General features: G+C 44.6%; 1 protein-coding gene across 1 annotated transcript in view; it reads left to right on the top strand.

Annotated features, from left to right (window-relative positions):
* Positions 1–25271, top strand: part of LOC132866440 (complement C3-like) — a 100395-nt gene that overhangs the window by 37169 nt on the left and 37955 nt on the right. Inside the window, exons 21-30 of the mRNA XM_060899200.1 lie at positions 922–1125; positions 6563–6626; positions 6779–6865; positions 15008–15211; positions 19199–19274; positions 19362–19521; positions 19633–19728; positions 19838–19988; positions 20080–20243; positions 24968–25126. Coding sequence (XP_060755183.1) covers positions 922–1125; positions 6563–6626; positions 6779–6865; positions 15008–15211; positions 19199–19274; positions 19362–19521; positions 19633–19728; positions 19838–19988; positions 20080–20243; positions 24968–25126 — 1365 coding nt within the window. The remainder of the gene's footprint in view (positions 1–921; positions 1126–6562; positions 6627–6778; positions 6866–15007; positions 15212–19198; positions 19275–19361; positions 19522–19632; positions 19729–19837; positions 19989–20079; positions 20244–24967; positions 25127–25271) is intronic.

Genomic DNA, 25271 nt, shown 5'->3' with positions numbered 1-25271 from the left:
AACAAACCAACAAACAAGAACACAGGGGAGTTACATTACCATACATTAGGGGAATAACTGAACGCATTCAAAGAGCAATGAGGAAACACAACATTAACACACCTGTCAAACCATACACAACACTCCGTCAGATCCTGGTTCATCCCAAAGACAGAATGCATCCGGACAACAGATGCAACACCATATATGAGATTCCATGTCAATTATGCAATAAAACTTACATTGGGGAGACAGGAAGGAGTTTCAACACAAGAAAAAATGAACATAAGAAAGAGTGCGAAAAGGAGACAGCTATAAGACAAACCCGAACAATAAAAGAAAAGGCACAACAGGAAAATTATAAGTCAGCCATAACAGATCATTGCAAAAGGGAAAATCATATTATGGACTGGGGGAATGCCAGAGTCATCCGCACAGAAGATAATAAACATCAGCGCTGGATCAGGGAGGCCATAGAGATCCATAAGTGAAGCCCGAGGACCATCAACCGAGATGAGGGAGCATACATGCTCTCCCATACCTGGAGTGCCATCTTGCAGGGGACGAACTGACAGTAGAAGGCGTGACCGACCTGTCAATCCAGACAGGAAGGCCACGCCTTCGGAAACATCAGCTGATAAAAGATGCGTCACCAATAACATCCGGTGACACTCTGAGGAAGACGACAGTCGTACGTCGAAACATGTCAGGTAAACAAACCCAAAAACTAGATGTCTGATAAAAAAAGAAACAAACTATCCACACAGAAAGGCTTAAACCCAGAACTTTCTTGCTGTGAGGCAACAGTGCTAACCACTACACCACCATGCCACCCAAGTTCAGCCACATGATTCACTTCATATCTCACACTAATGCCTGCTTCTTAACAAGTTAACATAAGTTTTGTCCTAATCTTGATGTCTGACTTCCTGTCCTTTCCAGGTGCGTGTGGAATTCCTTGAGACAGAGAATGTTTGCAGTGCAGCCAGCAAAAAGAAAAAATACAAAACCACAGTTAACATTGACGCCCAATCTACCAGATCTGTCCCATATGTAATTATTCCCATGAAAGCAGGGGACCACCAGATAGAGGTGCTGGCTGCGGGAGGATTCTTTGATGGTGTAAGGAAAACCCTGAAAGTAGTGGTGAGTGTCAGCAGATTTGTAAAAACCTGTAATATTGGTTATATGTAGTGATAAAAATGAACTTGCATGAAAGATATGTTATGTTCATTATGTCTTCTTATTAAATCAAATCATTAGTTTTCTTTTGTCTGAGACATGTAAAAGTTTTTTCCTTTACCTGACATGTTTCGACGGTGTAACTTCCGTCTTCATCAGAGGGTCACCCGGATGTTGGTGTGTGACGTGCCTTTATAATCAGCTGATGTTACGCTGATGTCTCTGATGAAGACGAAAGTTACACCATCGAAACATGTCAGGTAAAGGAAAAAACTTTTACATGTCTGAGACAAAAGAAAACTAATGATTTGAACTTGCATGAGCTTCTTGATAAATGTTGTGAGTACGCAGGCACTTACAGATGTATGTGCAGCGAAAGACAGCTTAAGAATAGCAAACCAAGCCAAATCAAGAGACAGGAATCAAGGTCAGTAAACACGCTAGGGTCGGAGGATTAGCAAACAGAATATCAGAGGTAAACAGAGATCGAGGAAACGAGAAAACCCTAGCAAATGTCAGAATGGTAGAAAGGCAGTCAGAGAGATAACAAGGCTTGGTATGCTCAGTGAACCAGAATGATACTTTGCATTGAGTGCTTGTGTGACTGGTGTTTATATGCAGGAGCAGGTGAAGAGGAAATGGATGTCAGCTGTGTGTTAGAAGGTGGGAGACAGAGGGTGCTGTGTGTTCTGGGAGTTGTAGTTTGAGCTGTCCATGTTTGTAGTCAGCTCTTCACCAGTGGGTTTACTGACAGAGCCCCCCCGAGACAGTACATCCGGGAGCTAAAGTCTTTCAGGGGCATCCTTGACCTCTGGGTGCTGGTTTGCTGGGATGCTGAGTGTGAAAATCCTGCTTGAGCAGCGGGTCGAGGATGGATTTGGACTTTACCCAACTCTCTTCCTCCGGCCCGTATACTTCCCAATCTACCAGGTACTCGATCTGGTCGCCTCTTTGCCTGGAGTTGAGGATCTTGTTGACCTGGTAGATGGGTTCTCCATCGAGGTTCAGAGAGGAATGGTCTAGAGTGGGTGTGTACTCGGAGAGTGGACCTGGAATGACGGGTTTAAGATTGGATACATGAAAAGTGGGAGAGATTCTGCTGTGCAGTGGAAGTTCTGGTCAGTAAGAGACATCATTGATGCACCGTAGTACCTTGAAGGATCCAATGTAACGTGGCTGGAGCTTCTTACAGGTTTGTGTCTCTCGTAGGTTCTTTGTTACCACCCATCCTCGATCTCCCAGAAGGTACGTGGGGGTCTCTCTTCTATGACAAATCGGCATAGGCTTTGTATTTTGTGCAGACAATTTCTAGTCGCTGGTGAACCTCCTCCCAAACAGTTTGGCTGTGTTTGAACCATTCACTGACTGCCTGGACTTAACTGGGTGTGTCGTCTCAGGGGAACAAGGGTGGTTAGTAGCAAAGTATGCACTGGAATGGTGTTCGCTGAGTCGCAGAATGCTTCAGTGAGTTCTGTGGATATTTGGCCCATGGCAGGAAACGTGCTCAGTCCCCCTGGTTGCACATGCAGTACATGCATAGGAAGCAGCCGATCTCCTGTTTGGCCCGCTCTACCTGCCCATTGGACTGGGGGTGGTAACCTGACATAAGGCTAACAGACACTCCCAGTCTCTCCATGAAGCATGACCAGAATTTGTATATGAACTGAGGACCTTGGTCACTTACAATGTCCTCAGGGATGCCGTAGTAGTGGAAGACTTGCTGATACAGGAGTTCCGCTGTTTGGGCAGCAGTGGGAATGCCCAGAAGAGGGATGAGCCTCAAGGCCTTTGAGAGCCAGTCTATGGTGACCATGATTGTGGTGTCGTTTTGGGATGCAGGAAGGTCTATGATGAAGTCGATCACCAAGTGTGACCATGGTCACTGTGGGACAGGTAGAGGCATAAGTTTGCCAGCCGGAGGAGCTCGGGGAACCTTGGTTTGTGTGCAGTTGGAACAAGAAGCGACAAAACGGTTGATCTCGGTCAACATGTTGTCCCACCAGTACCTATTCTTCAGCATTTGGTAGGTGCGATAGCTGTTGGGGTGACCAGTGGCAGGAGAGGAGTGTGCCCAGGTGATGAGTTTGCTGCATAGATGTGTGGGCACAAAGAGAAGGCCAGGTGGGATGTTGCTGGGAGTAGTCTGAGGTTGAGACTTGTGAATTTCGCTGTCCAAATCCCATGTGATGGATTGAAATGTTGGGGTGGAATGATGGGTTGGGGTTCTGTGTCTTTGGGTGACAGATCTACAGCCCGAGACAGAGCATCTGCTTTAGTGTTCTTGGACCCTGGTCAGAAGGAGATAGAGAAGTTAAACCAGGTAAAGAATAGTGCCCACCTGGCCTGACATGGATTCAGCCTCTTGGCCTTCTTGAAATACTCTAGGTTCTTGTGGTCAGTTAAGATGGTGAACAGGTGAGTTGCTCCCTCCAGCCAGTGCCACCACTCTTCAAGGGCTAGCTTGATGGCCAGCAACTCACGATTGCCCACCTCATAGTTCCTCTCAGCAGGGGTAAGCTTTTTGGAGAAAAAGGCCACTGGGTGTAGTTTTGGCCTTTCTCCAAATTGTTGGGAAAGGATGGCTCCGACTCCTGTGTCAGAGGCATCCACCTCTACGACAAATGGCTTTGTGGGGTCTGGATGTTGGAGAATGGGAACCAACGTGAATGCGGCCTTGAGCTGTTTGAAGGCTTCTTCTACCTGAGGATTCCACCTAAGGCACTTGGGCCCCTTTTTCAGGAGAGTGGTCAAAGGTGAGGCCAAGGTGTTGAAGTTCCTGATGAATTAGTGGTAGAAGTTGGCAAAATCTAGAAACTTCTGGAGGTCTTTGACTGACTTGGGTTGTGGCCATGAGGTGATGGCCGAGACTTTGGCTGAATCCATAGTGACTCCTTCTGAGCTGATGATGTAGCCCAAGAAGGGGATCTTGTCTAGGTGGAATTCGCACTTCTTGGCTTTGATGTAGAAGTGGTTTTCAAGTGGCCGTTTTAATATGGCTCTGATGTGGCTTTGATGAGTGTGGAAATCTGGGGAGTAAATCAAGATGTCATCTATGTATGTGATGATGTACTTTCCCAGCATGTCCCACAGTATGTCATTGATGAAACTTTGGAAAATGCTAGGAGATGAAGATAGTCCATATGGCATTACCCAGTATTTGAAGTGACCAGTGGTTGTACTGAACGCTGTCTTCCACTCGTCACCTTTTGTAATCCGGATCAAACTGTAGGCACTTCTGAGATCCAGCTTGGAAAAGATCTTGGCCGATCTGAGTTGCTCCAGAGCTGCTGGTACCAGTGAGAGAAGATATGGGTACTTCATGGTGACCTCATTTAGCCCTTGATAGTCAGTGCAGGGTCGTAGTCCACCTCCTCGTTTCTCTACAAAGAAGAAGCCGGCCAAGGCAGGAGATTTCGACGGCCGGATGTAACCTTGTTTGAGAGCTTCTTGGATGTATTCCTCCATGGCAGTGTGTTCTTTCTGGGAAAGGGGGTAGATGCCCCCTTGTGGTGGTGCTGTGCCCAGTACCAGTTCGATGATACAGTCTTGGAAAAGACTGTATCATGCGGTCTATGCGGTGGTAGTCCACAGGCTTTCCCCTTACTGAAGACCTCAGAAAGACCCTGGTAGCATTCAGGAACATTGTCCATGGAGGCTGGAAGTGGGCCCTCCTGAGGTAGAGGAGACGATGAGTTGAAAATGAGAGAGGCAGCTCTGGAAGCACGTAGGTGACCACTGGAGTATTTCCTTGTTCTGCCAGGAGATGAGGGGGTCATGCAGTTGTAACCAGGGGTTACCAAGGATGATATCCTGGTGATCAGTGGTCGTGACGTACAAGGATATCAATTCATGATGGAGGGTTCCTACTTACATTTGAAGTGGCTGTGTCCAGGAAGTAACCAGGCCATCGCCTATGGGTCTGCTGTCAATGGTCCAGATGCTAAGCAAGCTCTGCAGAGAGGTGACTGGCAGGTGGAACTCCTGTAAGAGAGCTTTGCTGATGAAGTTCCACTCTGCTCCTGAATCTATGAAGGCGGATAGCATATGAGTGGAGGATGCCAACTTCAGTAATACAGGGATTTTGAAGGACTTAGAGTGGAGCTTTCTCACCGGACTTGGGGAGGAAGTGGACCTCTCAGTGGAGGTTCCCCAGACAGGTCGAACTGGACAGCGCTGGAGGTGGTGATTGGCACTCCCACAGTTGTAACACAAACCCTCTTTACGCCATCTGGCACTCAGTGCAGGACAACCATGAGCAAGAGAGTTCCATGGGTTTGTGGTCCTCTGGAGGTGGGTTTGGTTTCTTATCTGTGAGGAGCGAAGGCCGGTGTTTCAACAGCTGATCCAGATGTATAGCCAGTTCGATCAAGGTGTCCAACGATAGGTTCTCATCTCTGCATGCCAGCTCACTGAGGATCTCAGGGCACAACCCCTAGCGAAAGACAGCTTTGAGTGCTGGGTTGGTCAAAAACCTTCCTGAAGAAGGAGAGAAAGAGTTCATATGAACCCGTTGGCTTTCCACCTTTGTTCCAGACAACCGTAGCCCAGCGGAGTGCTTTGCTGGAGAGGAGAGACAGAAACTTAGCGATTATATGCTCTTCCAGGATATCTGGCACAGTGGCAAAATACAAAGAGCATTGTAGCAAGAAGCTCTTACATGTGGCGGGGTTGCAAGCGAACTTTTCCGGTGTAGGGAGTTGCAACACTGGGTGAGGAGGAGATTTGGTGCGCGCTAGCAGGGCCTGCGACATAACCGTCATTAGCTGCACCATCCTGGTGTTGAGATGGGTGAGCATCTGTTGATGTTCTCAGAGCAGTCGCCCCTGGGCGTTGAGAGCCATCTGCTTTTTATCCTCCGCTACATCCATGATGGCGAAGTATCCTTTGAGTACGCAGGCACTTACGGATGTACTGTATGTGCAGCGGAAGACAGCTTAAGAATAGCGAACCAAGCCAAATCGAGAGACAGGAATCAAGGTCAGTAAACACGTTAGGGTCAGGCAATCAGCAAACAGAATATCAGAGGTAAACAGAGATCGAGGAAACGAGAAACACTAGCAAAGGTCAGAATAGTAGAAAGGCATTCAGAGAGATAACAACGCTTGGTATGATCGGTGAACTGGAACGATACTTTGTGTTGAGTGCTTGTGTGACTGGTGTTGATATGCAGGGGCAGGTGATGAGGAAATGGATGTCAGCTGTGTGTTAGAAGGCGGGAGACTGAGGTCGATGTGTGTTCTGGGAATTGTAGTTTGAGCTGTCCATGTTTGTAGTCAGCTCTTCACCAACTGGTTTACTGACAGATGTGATGAAACTATATAAAAATAAAAGTTATAAGTCCAATGTAATACTTAAATGTCCATCAACATGAGATCTGAAACATTCTTTTTCTCTCACTCAGTCTGAAGGTGTGCTAACTGAAGTCCCAGAACAAAATTTGGAACTAAATCCCTCTAAAGTAGCTGGTGAGGTTTTATCTATTCTATACTTAATCAACAGCAAGCACTTTGTTATTTCTCCTTTTTTGTCAGCATTTTTTCTGCACATACTGGTTTTCCATTTTCAGTTTCCACTTCACTCCATTTTCTTGTTCTTTTTGTGTTTTTTGGAATAAAAGGTGGTGTTCAAGTTGTGCAATTGAGGACCAATATACCAAACGGGCAGGTTCCAAACACTCCTGCACACACTTACATCTCTGTGTCTGGTAAGAAGACACTCAAACACATCAATATCGGCAGGTTTTGTTAACTAAGGCCCATTTTTATTTTCATCCCAGTCATAAACTCATACTGTATATAGGGGAATAGATGCAAAAAAAAAATTGCTATGAAGCTTGGCAGTCATGGGCAAACTCTTGCAGTACCATTTTTTTTCCAAGGAATCAGAAAGTTATAGATCTAAGGAGGTGTTACAGGGATGTCTGAGCTATTTGTATTTGTAGTTGGCTGGCAGAGAAGTAGGTTTAACATCCAGGAAAAAAAAATTCTTTTTTTTTTTTTTTTTTGTCGAGTCCCACTACATAGTCCATGGTGCAATCTCACTGACAGTTGAATGAATTTTATCAGCCAAATAAATTTTTTTAAACAGATTCTACTGCTTACTGTCAGGGAATGGAGATGGATAGAGGCAGATGCAAGTGCAGATAATTACCTTTGCCAACTTTGTTGGAGGAGGTTATGGTTTCACCTCGTTTGTTTGTTTTTTTGTTTGTTTGTTTCTTCCCAATGTAAATCAAAAAGTAGTGAAGGGATTTTCATGAAATTTGGAGGAAAGGTGATCCATGGGTCAAGGAACAATTGCTTAGATTTTGATGCAAATCCAAATATGTGGCCTGGAGGAGGTATCCACTCTACTGAGTGCCCTTCTAGATTATTGTCCATCCATCCATTACCTGTAAACGTTTATCCTGTACACGGTCACGGGCAAGTTGGAGCCTATCCCAGCTGACTATGGGTGAGAGGCAGGGTACACCCTGGACAAGTCGCCAGATCATCGTAGGGCTCCTCCTAGATTATTATGTAAAGTACAAACAGAACAACCAAAACTGTGAAAACAAGAACCATAAGCATGATCTGCAGATATGGGGGGGGGGGGGAATAGTGGTACTCACAAGGTATAACAAGACAAGTGAGAGTGAGATATTAGTGAGACATGTGATGTTCTGGGGCTAGTGGGTAGTGTAGTTCTGCACCCTTTGGTGCTACCGTGACACTTACCACTTGGATGATTTAGATTGTTGCTTAGATTTAAAAGGCAATCACTGAACTGCACAGACACAATAATCATAAACTAATAGCATATCTAAAATGAAACATATCACATCACATGATAGCAGATACAGGGGCATTGACAAACACTGAATTGTTGCCTTAACCCTTTGATGCAAAACATGGGTCAAAAGTGACCCGGCTGAGTTTTTATCTTCTATATCTTTGCAATAAATTAATTCCATCATTCAGTATTCAAGGTACTCCTCAATTAACTTGTTTTTGATCATCATACATCCTTATTTTATTTTTTCCTTTCTTACATTTTGAATAAAAACCCTTTTTGTATCACTACCCTTCTAATGCACAACATGGGTCAGAAACGACCTGCATTCATTTTCCAGGTTATGTCATGTATGGCTGAGTGTTTCTATGATATACTTTTGAAATAAATTCATTTTGTCATTTACTTTTCCAAATATGCAGTAAATATCTTGTTTTGTTTAGCACAAATCATCATTTTTATTTTTCCTTTCTTAAAGGCCCGGTCCCACTGGCCGATGGACACAAAACGTATGCAAAAAGGACACAGCAGACGAGCAAAATTTCGGGGGTGGCTCTATCCGTTTTCATCCGCTCCAGAAATGGACAAAATTGCCGAAAATTTGCGAAAATAGAACGGAAAAGAACGGATGTGGGTAGTATATAGCAGGGATGTTAAACGCATGTTCATAGGAAGCCTAGCGGATGAAAGCGGATGGAAGTGGATGACAGCTCCGAAGGGGTTACCGGTGATAACTGAGAAGCGGACGCATAGCAGAAAGAGCGGATGCATAGCGGATGAAGGGGATGCATCACGTACGCCTAACGGAAACAAAGGGGATGTTGCGCGGATGTATATCGGATGCAGACCATTCACTGCGCATGCGGGGGGTATGAATTGCATCTGCTCCACGGATATAAAGGGATGCAGCACGCACGCCGTCAGCATAAAGCGGAAAGACGTGCTGGCGGCTACATCGATACATCTCTACTACTAGATGATTTTCTCCCCCTTTTTATACAAAATATCGATTGTCCGCTAGGTGTCCTTCTACATACTCTAGACATACTCCAGACATCCTAAATATACGAGATACATCCCAGATATAAACGCTTTGTCCGTTTTGAATACTTTATATACGAGATGCATACGCTTACATCCTTTCTATTTCCGTGCTACTAACGATGAATAGACGTTTCATGTACCTTATCTTTCCTCCCTCTTTCCGTTTTCAGCTGCAGCGGATGTGAGTTGCGAGGATGCCCAGAGGATGCAGAGAGGATACAGCAGACGTTTAACGGATGATAACGGACATAGAACGTTTGTTGCTCGTATATGTCGCGGATTTACATCGTACACGGCGGAAAGTTCATCCGTTCTAAAAGTTTTGTGCAGCTCAAAACTTTTTGCGCGGATGAAATCACAGTGGACGGATGCTCGATGGATAGAGCGTATGAAGCACGTATGCAATGAGTACACAATGGATGCATAGCGTTTTCCAATGGATGGCAAAGATTTTTTTACGTTTTACATCCTCTTTGCATCCGTAAGTGCAGTGGGACCGGGCCTTAAGTTATGAACAAGCACAGCTTTTGTAATTCTACATCAAGTAATGTGTAATTCTACACATGGGTCAGAAACGACCTGCATGCATTTACTACAGCGTTTGGTGGGAACTGTGAATTGTGCTTGTGTCAGACATTTCACAGCTCAGCACAGCGCCCTTTGCCCATCTAATACATGGAAGTAATGTTTTTCAATTGTTCTAACATTACCTTAAAAAAAAATTGATTATGTTTAGGTTCCCTTGAGAGTGAGTAGATTACTTGTCAGAAAGTTACAAGTAATTACAATTAGCTACCTAGCTGTTGACATATTCTACATTAGTTAGCTAATTTTATTGTAGTTGGCTTAGCTAACTACATACTTAATAAATAAATAACTGGCCCCATTCACTGCTAAAGTAATTACTTAAACAAATTATAGTATTAAGACATTTAATTTTAAATCACACTTGGATGACCCATATAAAAAGTATTTTTGTTCATAAAGTAGGAAAGAAAAAATTAAATTAATGATTTGTGGTAATTAAAAACAAGATATTAAAAGAATATTTGGAATATTCAATCATAAAATAAATTGATTTCAAAAGATAGAGCAAAGAAAAACTCAGTCAGCATGAAATAACCTGGAAAATGAATGCGGGTCATTTTTGACCCATGTTGTGCATTAGAAGGGGTGTGCATATGTTTTGCATCAAAGAGTTAAGAATCATAGTTGTACTGTATCATGGTATATCAGCAGATACTGGTGATCTTGTCTCCACAGTGGCGCTCTGAGTGTACAGTGACACCTTCTGCACAGCAAATTCTTCAGTGTTGAATTAACACTTTCAGAGTTAATTTGGGTCCAATTGGACCTATATAAACACTCTGGGTGTTAATTCAACGCTGGGGATTTTGCTGTGTGACTTTATGAATCCAGCAGTGTAAAAAGCAACCAGCTGAGCACACAATCCTGTGAAGAATAAGTGCTCAGGATAGTAGTACTGGAAGTTCAGCTGACAATTCTGACTACTTGAAGAAACGTTCATCAGATGGTCTTTAAAATCGAGCTCAAGCCCGTGATCAGCATTCTCATGTCAAGGTCTTTCTTGTGCAGACGTGTCAGGGCCAGGTGAAGAGCAGAGGATATTTTAGTCCTGTTTGGACTAAACATTAGACCAGTTGGGGCAATGTGCATGCTAGAAATATTATGTGTGTGGTTATTTGATTAGCCTTGTAAAGCACTACAGCAGGGGACAATGGGGTCAATGGGCAATTTGCCTAAGAAGCTGACCATGAGGCTGGGCAATTATGATGGGGTTTGACCAGGGATTCTTGGTAATGGTACAGTCTCACCATAGCTCACACAATTAAGTCACCAGCATGCTGATATTTTTTGCGAGTCTTATGCTTTAAATTTTTTTAAGATAATACTAACTTAAGATGCATACTGGCACTTAGTATGCGAGTAGACATTAATTGTACATTCTCCATAACACCATTCTCTTCTCCTTTCTGCTACCTTTTCTATGCAACTGTTTAGCTAGTTTATGATGAACCCAGGGTTGGAAATGCTCATAGTCCACCTCCGATGATGATTTTGTAATTGTCTCGTCTCGTCTTCTTCTGCTTTATCCGGGACCGGGTCGCGGAGGCAGCAGTCTAAGCATGGAAGCCCAAACTTCCCTCTCCCCAGACACCTCGGTCAGCTCTTCGGGAAGAACACCGAGGCGTTCCCAGGCCAGCCGAGAGACATAGTCCCTCCAGCGTGTCCTGGGTCTTCCCCGGGGCCTCCTCCCGGGGGGACATGCCTGGAACACCTCCCCAGGTAGGCGTCCAGGAGGCATCCGAAAAAGATGCCCAAGCCACCTCAGCTGGTTCCTCTCGATGTGGAGGAGCAGGGGCTCTACTCCGAGCTCCTCCTGAGTGACTGTGCTTCTCACCCTATCTCTAAGGGAGCGCCCAGCCACCCTGCGAAGGAAACTCATTTCAGCCGCTTGTATCCACGATCTTGTTCTTTCGGTCATTACCCAAAGCTCATGACCATAGGTGAGAGTCGGAACATAGATCGACCGGTAAATTGAGAGCTTCGCCTTTTGGCTCAGCTCCTTCACCACGATGGACCGGTAAAGCGACCGCATCACTGAGGAGGCTGCACCGATCCGCCTGTTGATCTCACGCTCCATCCTTCCCTCACTCGTGAACAAGATCCCGAGATACTTAAACTCTTCCACTTGAGGCAGGACTTCTCCACCAACCTGGAGAGGGCAAGCCACCCTTTTCCGGTTGAGAACCATGGCCTCGGACTTGGAGGTGCTGATTCTCATCCCAGCCGCTTCACACTCGACTGGAAACCGCCCCAGTGCATGCTGGAGGTCCTGGTTTGAAGAAGCCAGCAGGACAACATCATCCGCAAAAAGCAGAGATGAAATCCTGTGGTTCCCAAACAGGATTCCTTCCGGCCCCTGGCTGTGCCTAGAAATTCTGTCCATAAAAATTATGAACAGAACCAGTGACAAAGGGCAGCCCTGCCGGAGTCCAACATGCACTGGGAACAGGTCTGACTTACTGCCGGCAATGCGAACCAGACTCCTGCTCCATTCGTACAGGGACCAGACAGCCCTTAGCAAAGAGCCCCGAACCCCATACTCCCGAAGCACCCCCCACAGAATACTACGGGGGACACGGTCGAATGCCTTCTCCAGATCCACAAAGCACATGTGGACTGGTTGGGCAAACTCCCATGAACCCTCGAGCACCCTATGAAGGGTATAGAGCTGGTCCAGTGTTCCCCGACCAGGACGAAAACCGCATTGTTCCTCCTGGATCCAAGGTTCGACGATTGGCCGAATTCTCCTCTTCAGTACCCCAGAGTAAACCTTCCCTTGGAGGCTGAGAAGTGTGATTCCCCTATAATTGGAGCACACTCTCTGGTCCCCTTTCTTAAAAAGAGGGACCACCACCCCAGTCTGCCACTCCAGAGGCACTGTCCCTGACCGCCACGCGATGTTGCAGAGGCGTGTCAACCAAGACAGCCCCACAACATCCAGAGACTTGAGATACTCAGGGTGGATCTCATCCACCCCCGGTGCCTTGCCACCGAGAAGCTTGCAAACCACCTCAGTGACTTCGGCTAGGGTAATGGATGAGCCCACCTCTGAGTCATCAGCCTCAGTCTCCTCAATGGAAGACATGATGGTGGGATTGAGGAGATCCTCAAAGTATTCCTTCCACTGCCCGACAATGTCCCCAGTCGAGATCAACAGCTCCCCACCCGCACTGTAAACAGTGTTGGCAGAGTACTGCTTCCCCCTCCTGAGGCGCCGGATGGTTTGCCAGAATTTCTTCGAGTCCGACCGATAGTCCTTCTCCATGGCCTCCCCGAACTCCTCACAGTTCTGAGGTTTTATCTCCGCAACTGCCCGAGCTGCAGCACCCCTGGCCTGCCCATACCCATCAGCTGCGTCAGGGGTCCCAGAGGTTAACATGGCCCGATAGGATTCCTTCTTCAGCTTGACGGCATCCCTTACTTCTGGTGTCCACCACCGGGTTCGGGGATTGCCGCCACGACAGGCACCGGAGACCTTGCAGCCACAGCTCCGAACAGCTGCGTCCACAATGGAGGTAGAGAACATGGTCCACTCGGACTCAATGTCCCCCGCCTCCCTCGGAAGCTGGGAAAAGCTCTCCCGGAGGTAGGAGTTAAAGACCTCCCCAACAGAGTGCTCGGCCAGACGTTCCCAGCAGACCCTCACCATATGTTTGGGCCTGCTAGGTCTGTCCAGCTTCCTCCTCCGCCAGCGGATCCAACTCACCACCAGGTGGTGATCAGTTGACAGCTCAGCCCCTCTCTTCACCCGAGTGTCCAAGACATAGGGCTGGAGATCAGATGAAACGACAACAAAGTCTATCATCGACCTCCGACCTAAGGTGTCCTGGTGCCACGTGCACTTATGGACACCCCTATGCTCGAACATGGTGTTCATTATGGACAAACCGTGACTAGCACAGAAGTCCAATAACAAAACACCACTCGGGTTCAGATTGGGGAGGCCGATCCTCCCAACCACACCCCTCCAGGTGTCACTGTCGTCGCCCACATGAGCATTGAAGTCCCCCAGTAACACAATGGAGTCCCCAGTCTGAGCACCCCTCAGTACCTCTCCCAGGGAATCCAAGAAGGCCGGATACTCTATACTGCTATTCGGCCCGTAGGCACAAACAACAGCAAGAGCCCTCTCCCCAATCCGAAGGTGCAGAGAGGCGACCCTCTCGTTCACTGGGGTAAACTCCAACACATGGCAGCTGAGCTGGGGAGCTATAAGCAAGCCCACACCAGCCCGCCGCCGCTCACCACGGGCGACTCCAGAGAAGTGTAGAGTCCAGCCCCTCTCGAGGAGCTGGGTTCCAGAGACCAAGCTGTGCATGGAGGTGAGCCCAACTATCTCTAGCCGGTACCTCTCAACCTCCCGCACAAGCTCAGGCTCTTTCCCCCCCAGCAAAGTGACATTCCATGTCCCAACAGCTAGCCACTGTGTCCGGGGATCAGGTCGTCGAGGCCCCTGCCTTCGACTGCTACCCAATCCACACTGTACCAGTCCCCTACTGCTACCTCTGTGGGTGGTGAACCCACAGGAGGTCGGGCCCACGTCACCTCTTCGGGCTGAGCCCGGCTGGGCCCCATGGGCAAAGGCCCGGCCACCAAGCACTTGCATACGAGCCCCAACCCCAGGCCTGGCTCCAGGGTGGGGCCCCAGCTGCGCCATACCGGGCGACGTCACGGTCCTTGATGGTTTCTCCATAAGGGTTTTGGTGAACTGCTCTTGGTCTGGCCTGTCACCTAGGACCTGTCTGCCTTGGGAAACCCTGACAGGGGCATAATGCCCCCAACAACATAGCTCCTAGGATCATTCAAGCACACAAACCCCTCTACCACAATAAGGTGGCAGTTCTAGGAGGGATTTTGTAATTGGATACTTTTGTATTTTCCCTCTTTCCTTGTAAGACCTTAGGTAGATAGTATAAGGGTGAACTCACACCAGGTGATCCATATTATAGTGCATTTGACCCCTAAGTCTGGTTCATTTGATTAGTGTGATCGCTGTATACTGTGCTCAGGTGTGGTTTACTTAGCCTGCTTGGAAGAGGTGCACTGGGGCATGGTTCATTTGGGTTTGTACACGGTGTGTTCACTAACTGCACGAAACCTGAATGTTAGTGTGCACTATTCAATTCATGGGAGAATATTAGGGTTAATAACGGGTCTGGTTCTCACCTTATTGAGTAATGCGAAGTGTAGTCATCGAGTAAAGCTGCATTGTGATGACATAAGTGCATTTGGGACTGGAACATGAATGTGCAATATGAGTGCAGCCCTGTAGGGGAGTGGGGAAGGGGACAATCACTGTCATAAGTGTTACAAAGCAATAATTCCTAGTGTGAGTATGTCCTAATACATAGTAATGTTGTCTGCACCATGAATAACAATAGTGTTAGCTGCACCAGCTTATCCATCCGAACAACCATCGAACTCTTCGTATATTTCCCTTCAGGTCAGGAGGTGAGCCAGACAATCGAGCAGGCTATCAGTGGAAACTTCATGGGACGTCTGATCGTACAGCCCCATGGCTCTGGAGAGCAAAACACAATCTATATGACACTACCCCTTATTGCCACACACTACCTAGATGCCACCAACCAGTGGGAGGGAGTTGGTGTGCACCGACGTGATGAGGCTATCAAGCACGTTTTGACAGGTGAAAATATTCTTCCCAAACAGATCAAATTTAGCAGGTTTTGTAAGGACACAAATGTGCCAGTTGTAAAGTATAACACTAAGTAAAGAGCCAGTTTGCTTATCAAGCTTTTCTCATCATCAGCCATGTTTCATGAGATATCATGTGGTGTAAATTTTAACCAGAGCTGCAACCAACCAGAGCAGCAAGGTGGAAAAAAATCATGAGATGAAAACTGTTTGAACAAAGTACCATCAAAAATCTCATGGAGAAACTGGAGGTATCTCATGTGTCATTTGCTTCCATGAATGTCTTTCTGCTCCAGTCCTGCTCTGCAAAATTCGTCCCAGGAATATATCTTCTTCTAGCTGCTCCCATTAAAGGCCACCACAGCAGATCTGTTGTGCATAGGTTTTTCACCAGATGTCCTTTCTGACATGACCCTCCTCAATCTGTCCGGGCTTGGGATCGGTGCTAAGTATGCACTAGCTTGTACAACCCCACCGGCTGGGTATTTTACCTACTCTGCATGTCTTTGAACTGTGGGGGAAACTGGAGCACCTGGAGGAAACCCACACAGACAAAGGGAGAATTCTCCATGTAGAAAGGCCCCCGTCAGCCATGAGCCGCAAACCCGGAACCTTCTTGCTGTGAGGCGACAGTGCTAACCACTACATCACCATGCCACCCAGCCCAGGAATATATCTCAGTTGTAAAATTCACTTTGGCATCTGAATGTGCATCTGAAAGGACAATGAGGTGACCATAAGCTTTTAGAAAATTACATTCAGTACTTTATCCTTGTCAGTGTCATGGTCGATCCTAAAGCTGTGAGGCCTTAATGCTACCTGCTGTGCTTAGCGGGATGGCACAGTGGTGCAGTAGTTGGCACTGTTCCCCCATGGCAAGAAGGTTCCAGGTTTGAACCTCACAGTCAGCATGACCTTTCTGTATGGAGTTTGCATGTTCTTCCTGTGTCTGCGTGGGTTTTGTCCAGGTTTCCCAAAGACAACCCATAGGTTGTTCTTAATATATGTTACCTCTGGGTGATATTTTTAAACATATTAGTTTCCACTGTTATGCTGATGACACACAGTTGTATGTTTCTGCAAAACCTGATGAGAGACACCAGCTTAATAGAACTGAGGAATGTGTAAAGGACATTAGACACTGGATGCTTATTAATTTCCTTCTGCTTAACTCTGACAAGACTGAAGTACTTGTACTAGGACCACATGCAGCTAGAAGCAAGTTTTCTGATTACACAGTCAGTGCGTTTATATGCACATAGAGAAAATCAAATTTCTGCCGTAGCTCGACTGAAATCGAAGTTCTAAATGCCATGGAAACACCTTAGCTCAGCTGAAATCGAACCGAACTGGATTTCTCGTAATCGAGCTACGCGACCTAGATTATGCGATTGTAGCCGAGCTACTTAGTGCATGTAAACCCTATCGAGCTACATAGTCGAGCTACTTACTTCAGCACTGCCCCTTCCGGAAGTGACAAGTGACAAGACCACAAGCGGGAAACACAACAGCCTCGGTCGGCATGACAACAGTAGTAGAAACGTGCACTTCTGGAGCAATGAGGGGATAGAGTTCATGGTCATTCAGCTTAAGGAGTTGAAAAAAAAATATATATATATATATATATATATATATATATATATATATATATATATATATATATATATATATATATATAATCTTGATGTTGCTGTCCTCGTCGTCGTTCTTCTTGTGAACATGGAACTGATAACTTTGTTTATACTCTTGAATAGCTCTTCTTCATGATGACAACCGGAAGTGTACCAACACGATGGGGCGTGTAGTGCCACCTGTGGCTCGGGTGCACAATGTACCTCACACAATAGCTCAATTTCCTTGTGTGCATGTAGGATTGGACTTCTCTGGCACCCCTGCTGGGACCCTTAGCTCGATTACCGACAGTAGCTCGATTTGGATGTGCATGTAAATGCACTGAGTAACTCTGGATGGCCTTTCTGTTTCTTCACGTGCAGCATTAAAAGACCTTGGAGTGATTATTGACCCCAGTCTTTCATTCGAAACTCACATTGATAACATTACCCAAATAGCTTTCTTTCATCTCAGAAATATTGCTAAGACAAGAAATTTAATGTCACTACATGATGTGGAAAAACTAGTTCATGCTTTCATTCCCTCCAGGTTGGATTATTGTAATGCCTTACTGTCTGGATGTTCCAATAAGTGCATAAACAAGCTCCAGTTAGTTCAAAATGCAGCAGCAAGAGTCCTTACAAGAACTAGAAAATATGACCCCATCACCCCTGTCTTATCCACACTGCATTGGCTCCCAATCAAATTTCATATTGATTATAAAATACTACTATTGACCTTTAAAGCACTGAATGGTCTCGCACCACAGTACCTCAGTGAACTTCTGGTCCTCTATGACCCGCCACACCTACTTAGATCAAAAGGTGCAGGCTATATCTGCTGGTACCTCGTATAGTGAAGGCTACATTAGGGGGCAGAGCCTTTTCTTACAAAGCCCCACAGTTATGGAACAGCCTTCCAAGTAACGTTCGGGAATCAGACACAGTCTCAGTGTTTAAGTCTAGACTGAAAACATATCTGTTTAGTCAAGCCTTTTGTTAATGGTGTTTATGAGGTAAAGGAGTAGATCTGGAGGGTCCTCAGACAGAGTGTTTTGGTAAACTGGGATGTATGGATGCTGTCAGTCCCCCACTTGCTTGCTCACTCGAGTTTGTTGATGGTGTAGTGGCTGGCTGCTTTATGTCCCGGAGCTCCCTCATGCCTGTGTTACCTTCTGGCTGTCCCCTTTTAGTTATGCTGTCATAGTTAAATGCCGGAGTCCCTGCTTATACTCAGTGCAATATGTATACTGTTCCTACTTATTCAGGTGACATTGGGCATAACTAACAACCTGTGATTTCTCTCTCTCTCTCTCTCTCTCCCCAAAAAATCTGTCCCTCTGAGTTACATGTCAGTCCCAGGATTGAGATGCTCATCTCTTCTGCTCCTCGGACCTGCCTGATCCATCCTGGTGCCCTGTGTCTGGTTGGAGTCTCATCGCATCGCTCCTGTGGAGGACAGCCCCATGTGGACAGTTGGGGGTCGCGCTTGGAGGACGCTCTGGACTCTTGCAGTGGTGCTTTTGTGACTTGAGGACTGCAGTTGACTTGCTGACTTGAGGACTGCAGTTGACATGCTGACTTGAGGAGTTGACTTGCTGACTTTGGGACTGTGGTTGTCGTGAACAGTTTTGCACTCGGGTTTCCATCGGTGGGGGGTTTATAACATCAACGAAGCTGACTTTATGTTAGGACTGTTAATGTTATAGTCATTTTGTCTGTTGTTGCCCAAATGAGGATGGGTTCCCTTTTGAGTCTGGTTCCTCTCGAGGTTTCTTCCTCATATCGTCTGAGGGAGTTTCTCCTTGCCACCGTCGCCACAGGCTTGCTCATTGGGGATAGATTAGGGATAAAAATTAGCTCATATTTTAAGTCATTCAAATTCTGTAAAGCTGCTTTGCGACAATGTTTATTGTTAAAAGCGCTATACACATAAACTTGACTTGACTTGACATGAGGTTAGGTTAACTGGCTACTGTAAATTGCCCATAGGTGTGAATAGTTGAGAGGAGAAAACCTATAAATAATCCAGTAGAAGGAAATGACCACTGTAATGTTCCCTAGAAACTCTGATAGATGTCAGAGCTGGACCTGCCATCAAGCAGAACACTAAAGAAGAAGAAAATAATCTTTCTGGTGTTCAGAGTCTCTCTATCCAGAAAGTCAGTATTTTCTAGACCCACAGCTTAGATCTTCTAAAGTAGAGACCCCATTAATTTAAGAGTGTTTTGTGCATCTGATAATAAAATGGGAGAAAGTTTTTTTTTTAATAAGAAATTAATTAGTTACAGTATGGCTTGGTGCTTGTAGATGCAAAAGACTCCCCTATGTGAAATAGTAAGACGAAGAAAATTCTCTCCCTCTCTTAGGACGTGACCGTCAACTTACATTCCGTAAACCTGATGGTTCCTATGCTGCATGGATAAACAGACCAAGCAGCACATGGTAAAAGTTTTAAGTAATTGATCAATTCTTACAAAACATTCAATCATCGGTCACTAATTTCGATGGCTTGTCTTCTGTGTTGTAAAGGCTGACAGCATACATAGCCAAAGTGTTTGCCATAGCCAGTGACCTCATTACCACCCAGGAAGATGTTCTCTGTGACTCCATCAAGTGGTTGATTCTGAATTCACAGCTGCCAGATGGCAAATTTAAAGAAAGTGCCCCAGTGGTTCATGCAGAGATGGTTGTAAGTTGAGTTTAGATTTCTGTTGAAATCGTTGACATCGACAAGAAACCTCAGATCTAGTATTTCTGTGAAATCTGGTGTCCATGTAAAGAGTTTTCTGTGTGGTTTCAGGGTGGCGTACGAGGAAAAGATGCTGATGCCTCTCTGACAGCATTTGTCTTGATTGCTCTGCAAGAAGGACGCCATCTCTGTGCTAAATTAGTTGGAGTATGTCAATTTAAATGTCACATGATATATCTGCATATGCAATAGGCCAAAATGATCAAATGTGCAGACCAGTTTTTGCATAATTCTGCTCATCCTTTCTGTTATTTAGAGTCTTCCAAAGGCTTCTAAGAAGGCCACTGAATATTTGGAACGTAGACTCCCGTCTTTGACCAATCCATATGCAGTTGCCATAACTTCCTATGCCTTGGCCAATGCTGACAAGTTTAACAAAGACCGCCTGCTGCAGTTTTCCTCTGGAGGTCAGAAACTTTTAATTCCATATTAATTAAATTAGGAATTAAAATTCCTTTAGGAATCATGTTTAAATTTCATTCTATATCTTGTGTGCAGATGGTGCTTTCTGGCAAGTTGCTGGAGGACATTACTTCTCCCTGGAGGCAACAGCATATGCATTGCTGGCTCTGGTAAAAGTAAAGGATTTTAATGCAGCAGGGAAAGCTGTTAATTGGCTCAATAGGCAGAGTAGTCCATATGGGGGTCATGGCACCACTCAGGTAGGTCAAATAGATTTTTCTTTCATACTTTTCATAAATTTACTGAATATGCCGAAGCTGCTTTAATGCTAGACTGCCTTTCAGATTTTCCAAGTGTAGGTCATAAAAAGAATTTTCCCTGACACCCAATTATTTTTGTTTAATGGACCAAAACACGGGTGCAGATAGAGGGGGGGATGGGGGGATTCGTCCCACCCAGATTTAAATTCACCTCGTTCGGTCCCCCCCACTTAGAGGGAGGAAAAAACGTCTATGCTGTCTTTCTTTGCATAAGGCAAACCTCACGGAAAAATCAAATACTAATTGCCATTCGGTTTATTGAGGTGCACAGCAGTACATACATAGTTGCAACTGCGCAGACTGCACAGGTTGCGAGCTCGAGCTTGGTTGCTATGGTTACCCACAACAAGTTTGACAGGCATATCGGGGACAGCTCCTAGTTCAGGACCCCAACATGGCATGATGAAGGGTGCCAAAAGGCAGAAAACGATTGCATCGTTTTTTCAAAAAACAACAACTGTAAGTAAACTGTGCCTTACTTTATCATATCACCTTGCAATTTTTTGATAGCCTGTTCAAAGTAATGTCGTAGTGAAAGTAAAATCATACGGAGTGATGCCTTTCTGGTAGCCTCCTTCTTTCGGTGGTAGCCTGTAGATACAGTGCTCAGAAGGCAGTTTTAATGTTTAATCTGGCGTTCCCTGCCATAATTTCAGCGAGCATATTGTTTCATAAGGAAACTTTGCGAAGAGTTGTTGACTGACTGCCGCTCACGCAACACACAGGCATAGTTAGAAAGTCAGGATGCACTGGTTTACACTTTACACACACACGTAGCCCAGCCTCTCGCTATGTTTAACAGTTGGAACTTAGCGGTTTTAAAACTAGTTTTGCAGTTTTGCAATTTCTGTGCGTGATGATAATGTGTAAACTTTGGATTTCCATAGGCTATGTTAAAATGTTATCATTTTCCTGGCCTGCAGGTAGTTCCTGGTGATGGCAGTGAGGGAGGTGAAATAACATGTATACACACTACCGTTCAAAAGTTTGGGGTCACCCAGACAATTTTGTGTTTTCCATGAAAAGTCACACTTTTATTTACCACCATCAGTTGTAAAATGAATAGAAAATATAGTCAAGACATTTTTCTGGCCATTTTGAGCATTTAATCGACCCCACAAATGTGATGCTCCAGAAACTCAATCTGCTCAAAGGAAGGTCAGTTTTATAGCTTCTCTAAAGAGCTAAACTGTTTTCAGCTGTGCTAACATGATTGTACAAGGGTTTTCTAATCATCCATTAGCCTTCTGAGGCAATGAGCAAACACATTGTACCATTAGAACACTGGAGTGATAGTTGCTGGATATGGGCCTCTATACACCTATGTAGATATTGCACCAAAAACCAAACATTTGCAGCTAGAATAGTCATTTACCACATTAGCAATGTATAGAGTGGATTTCTGATTAGTTTAAAGTGATCTTCATTGAAAAGAACAGTGCTTTTCTTTCAAAAATAAGGACATTTCAAAGTGACCCCAAACTTTTGAATGGTAGTGTGTGTGTGTGTGTATATATATATATATATATATATATATATATATATATATATATATATATATATATATATACACACACACACACACACACACACACACACACACACACACACACACACATATATATATATATATATATATATATATATATATATATATATATATATATATATATATACACAAAATGGAATAATTTGCTGACAGCTCAGTCCCCCCCCAGTTCAAAAATCCTATCTGCGCCCCTGGGCCAAAAGCTACTGAATTCGAATCGCAGACTTCCAATTTTATTAGTTTTTTTTAATAGAACAATTAATGAATTTAGGGTCATGTGGCCCTAAATTCTCTGCTATTTTTTCCTGCTTCACCATGACCCTATTCAAGATACTATGTCATGCATCATGTGGTGGGCTTTCTCTGTTCACGCAAGGCATTGTGGGATACAAATTTGAAACAGGAGAGAAAAATGGAGGACGTGAGTGTGCGAATGAAATGTGAAAGACCGATTACAGTAACAGAAAGAAAGCGAGAAGAAAAGACGTTATGTTATATACGAAGGAAAGGAAATGCAGGACCAAACTAATAAATATCGGTGGTCAGTGAGCACCTCGGTGTGATCAGCTGTTTGTTTAGCGACAGAATGATGGAACTAGGGCTGTGCGATATGGGAAAAAATGAATATCCCGATACATTTTCTCCATTTCACGATATACGATATATATCTCGATATATTTAAATCTCCTCTAAAGGACCCCATGAAATCTAACTTTTACTCTTTACTGTTTTCACTACAATCCCTGCAGATTATATAACATTTTTGGTTAACTTTACAGGTGGTTTTCAACAACACATTTTAAATTTTCATGTTAGTGATTAATCAAAATTGAATTGAAATAAGACTATTTTTATTCAACAAAGATGTGGCACAAACTGCAAAAACAATCTTGAAAATTGCAACAAAGGGGCAATACAATACAGAGCTGCTCAGAGCTCAAATCAATAAAGTGCAAGCTCAACACTGAGAAAGACATTTAGCCTAAATAAGAAAAGTGCTCTTTCATTATCTCATCTCATCTCATTATCTGTAGCTGCTTTATCCTGTTCTACAGGGTCGCAGGCAAGCTGGAGCCTATCCCAGCTGACTATGGGCGAAAGGCGGGATACACCCTGGACAAGTCGCCAGGTCATCACAGGGCTGACACATAGACACAGACAACCATTCACACCTATGGTCAATTTAGAGTCACCAGTTAACCCAACCTGCATGTCTTTGGACTGTGGGGGAAACCAGAGCACCCGGAGGAAACCCACGCAGACACGGGGAGAACATGCAAACTCCACACAGAAAGGCCCTCACTGGCCACGGGGCTCGAACCCGGACCTTCTTGCTGTGAGGCGACAGCACTAACCACTACACCACCGTGCCGCCTGCTCTTTCATTAAATTATTTTAAAAAATAGATCTCCAAGCTATTAACCTGACTACTGAGAACCACTGGAACATTTACAATAGAGAGAGAGAGAGATTCAGGGAGAGAAGAGAGAGATCTGCAAAACATAATTTTTCTCTTTGCACACTTTTGAACTGAATGTTTTCTGGCTCTGCCTCTCAGATGTGTATAATTCCGGTATTGCCTTCTCTGTAAAATGTCTGCGACCAGGCAACTCATATTTGGGATCGAGTGTGTTTAATAATTTTTGGAAGCCTGGTTTTTCCACTATACTAATTGGGATCATGTCTTTGGCAATGAAGTTAGTGATTGCATCCGTTATAGCTCTCCATCTCTGACTCGGTTTCTCATATGGGGTGGCTTTGGAGAACGAGGCCGCTATGGTCATTTGTTTAGCTCGTGGCGGGGGGGTTAGCTCATGGGCAAGTAGTTCAGAGTTTAAGAGACTCTGCATACAGTACTGGGTGAGTTTTCAGGTGATGGAACATATTTGTCGTGCTGCTGCCTTTCGTGATGACAGGTTTTTTTGCACACTTTACAAATTGGCATTTGCTGTTCATGTCTTCCTCGTGATATCCAAAAACTGCCAGATGACTGACCCCTTACTAGTTCTTTTAGGAACCAATTCGTCAGCTTCCATTTTTAATTTTTTGCTGAAATTGACAGAGCTTACACAGTAGCCTATGCAGCACCAGCAATTGCACGAACTGAGTCACTGCTGTAAACCGGAACTAGGAAATCTTCCCGCCGGCAGTGTTGCCAGATACTGCTGACGTTTTCCAGCCCAAAATATGTTCAAAACCCGCCAAAACGCACTTAAAACCACCCAATCTGGCAACACAACCGAAACTAGAAAATCTTCCCGGAAGTTCCTTTCAGCACCGAGATGTCACCCGGGATTGGTTGGCGAGTGCGTGACGTTATTGTATTTTTTACCCTTAGGCAGCCTCTCATGTTACTGCATGAGGGACTGGGAGAAAACCACCGGAAAAGGTTTTAAACAAGCACAACAAACACGAAACAAACACAAGTCGGCAGATGACTATAAAATACTCAATAGTTACAATATAATAATTTTATGTATCTCACACAGAATTTTCGGAGATATATCGAGTATATTCGATATATCACACAGCCGTAGATGGAACTGTCAGTGCACGCTCAAAGGTAAGCCTGTAGATGGCAGTAATGCAACACTGTGGTTGCCAGCTGCCCTAAAACCCAAAAGAAGAAGAAGGTAAACCTGCGCATGCGCACACGGACTTCCTCTGTCTGCTTGACTGTGGGAAGCGAGTGATTTCATGAACATTTGCTTTAATCCCCTCAAATTAAATAACTTCCCAGCCACAGAATGGCCTGATATGTTGTGAGATATTACAGAAATAAACATACATCACAATGAGCACATTTCAGAGGGAACTGAATTTCTCCAATTTTATGAAACCAAAAGGCCATCTAGCTTTAAAGCAGAGCTCTATATTTCCTGTCAGGATCTGTCACATGGTTATAGAAAGTGCAATTAACAATTGACATCTTCAGAATATTGCAAAGTGTAAAAATATATATTTTTAAATACATTTAATATACCAACATCCATTTTGTTTTCTTTCTAAATCTAAATAAATTTGGTTTGGTTGATTGAATCACTTTGGTCAAAAGAGATGACAAAAAGTTCTCTCAGTCTGAGATTGTACAGCTCTGCTTTTATGTGTCAACTAGGCAACCATCATTGTGTTCCAAGCAGTGGCTGAGTACTATAAACAAGTAAGGGATCGTCAAAATACAGACTTGGATGTGGAATTGAGCGTGAGTGGACGAAGTCGCCCAATCAGATGGACTTTCAACAGGAACAATGCACATCTCACACGCTCAGACAAGGTCCATTTCAGACTTTCTGTTTATTATGCTATTGTTTTATTGAGCAGATCAAAGAGAAGTGTATCTTGGAAAACACGGATTTAAAGCTAGAATTTTTTTAGCTTAGCTTTTTTTTTTAAATTATTATTATTCTTTGCTGATGCTA

The sequence above is a fragment of the Neoarius graeffei genome, chromosome 18, assembly GCF_027579695.1.
Source record: "Neoarius graeffei isolate fNeoGra1 chromosome 18, fNeoGra1.pri, whole genome shotgun sequence".
In the NCBI taxonomy this organism is placed as follows: Eukaryota; Metazoa; Chordata; class Actinopteri; order Siluriformes; family Ariidae; genus Neoarius; species Neoarius graeffei.
Note: the sequence above shows the minus strand (reverse complement) of the source record. Positions and strands in the feature narration are given on the sequence as shown.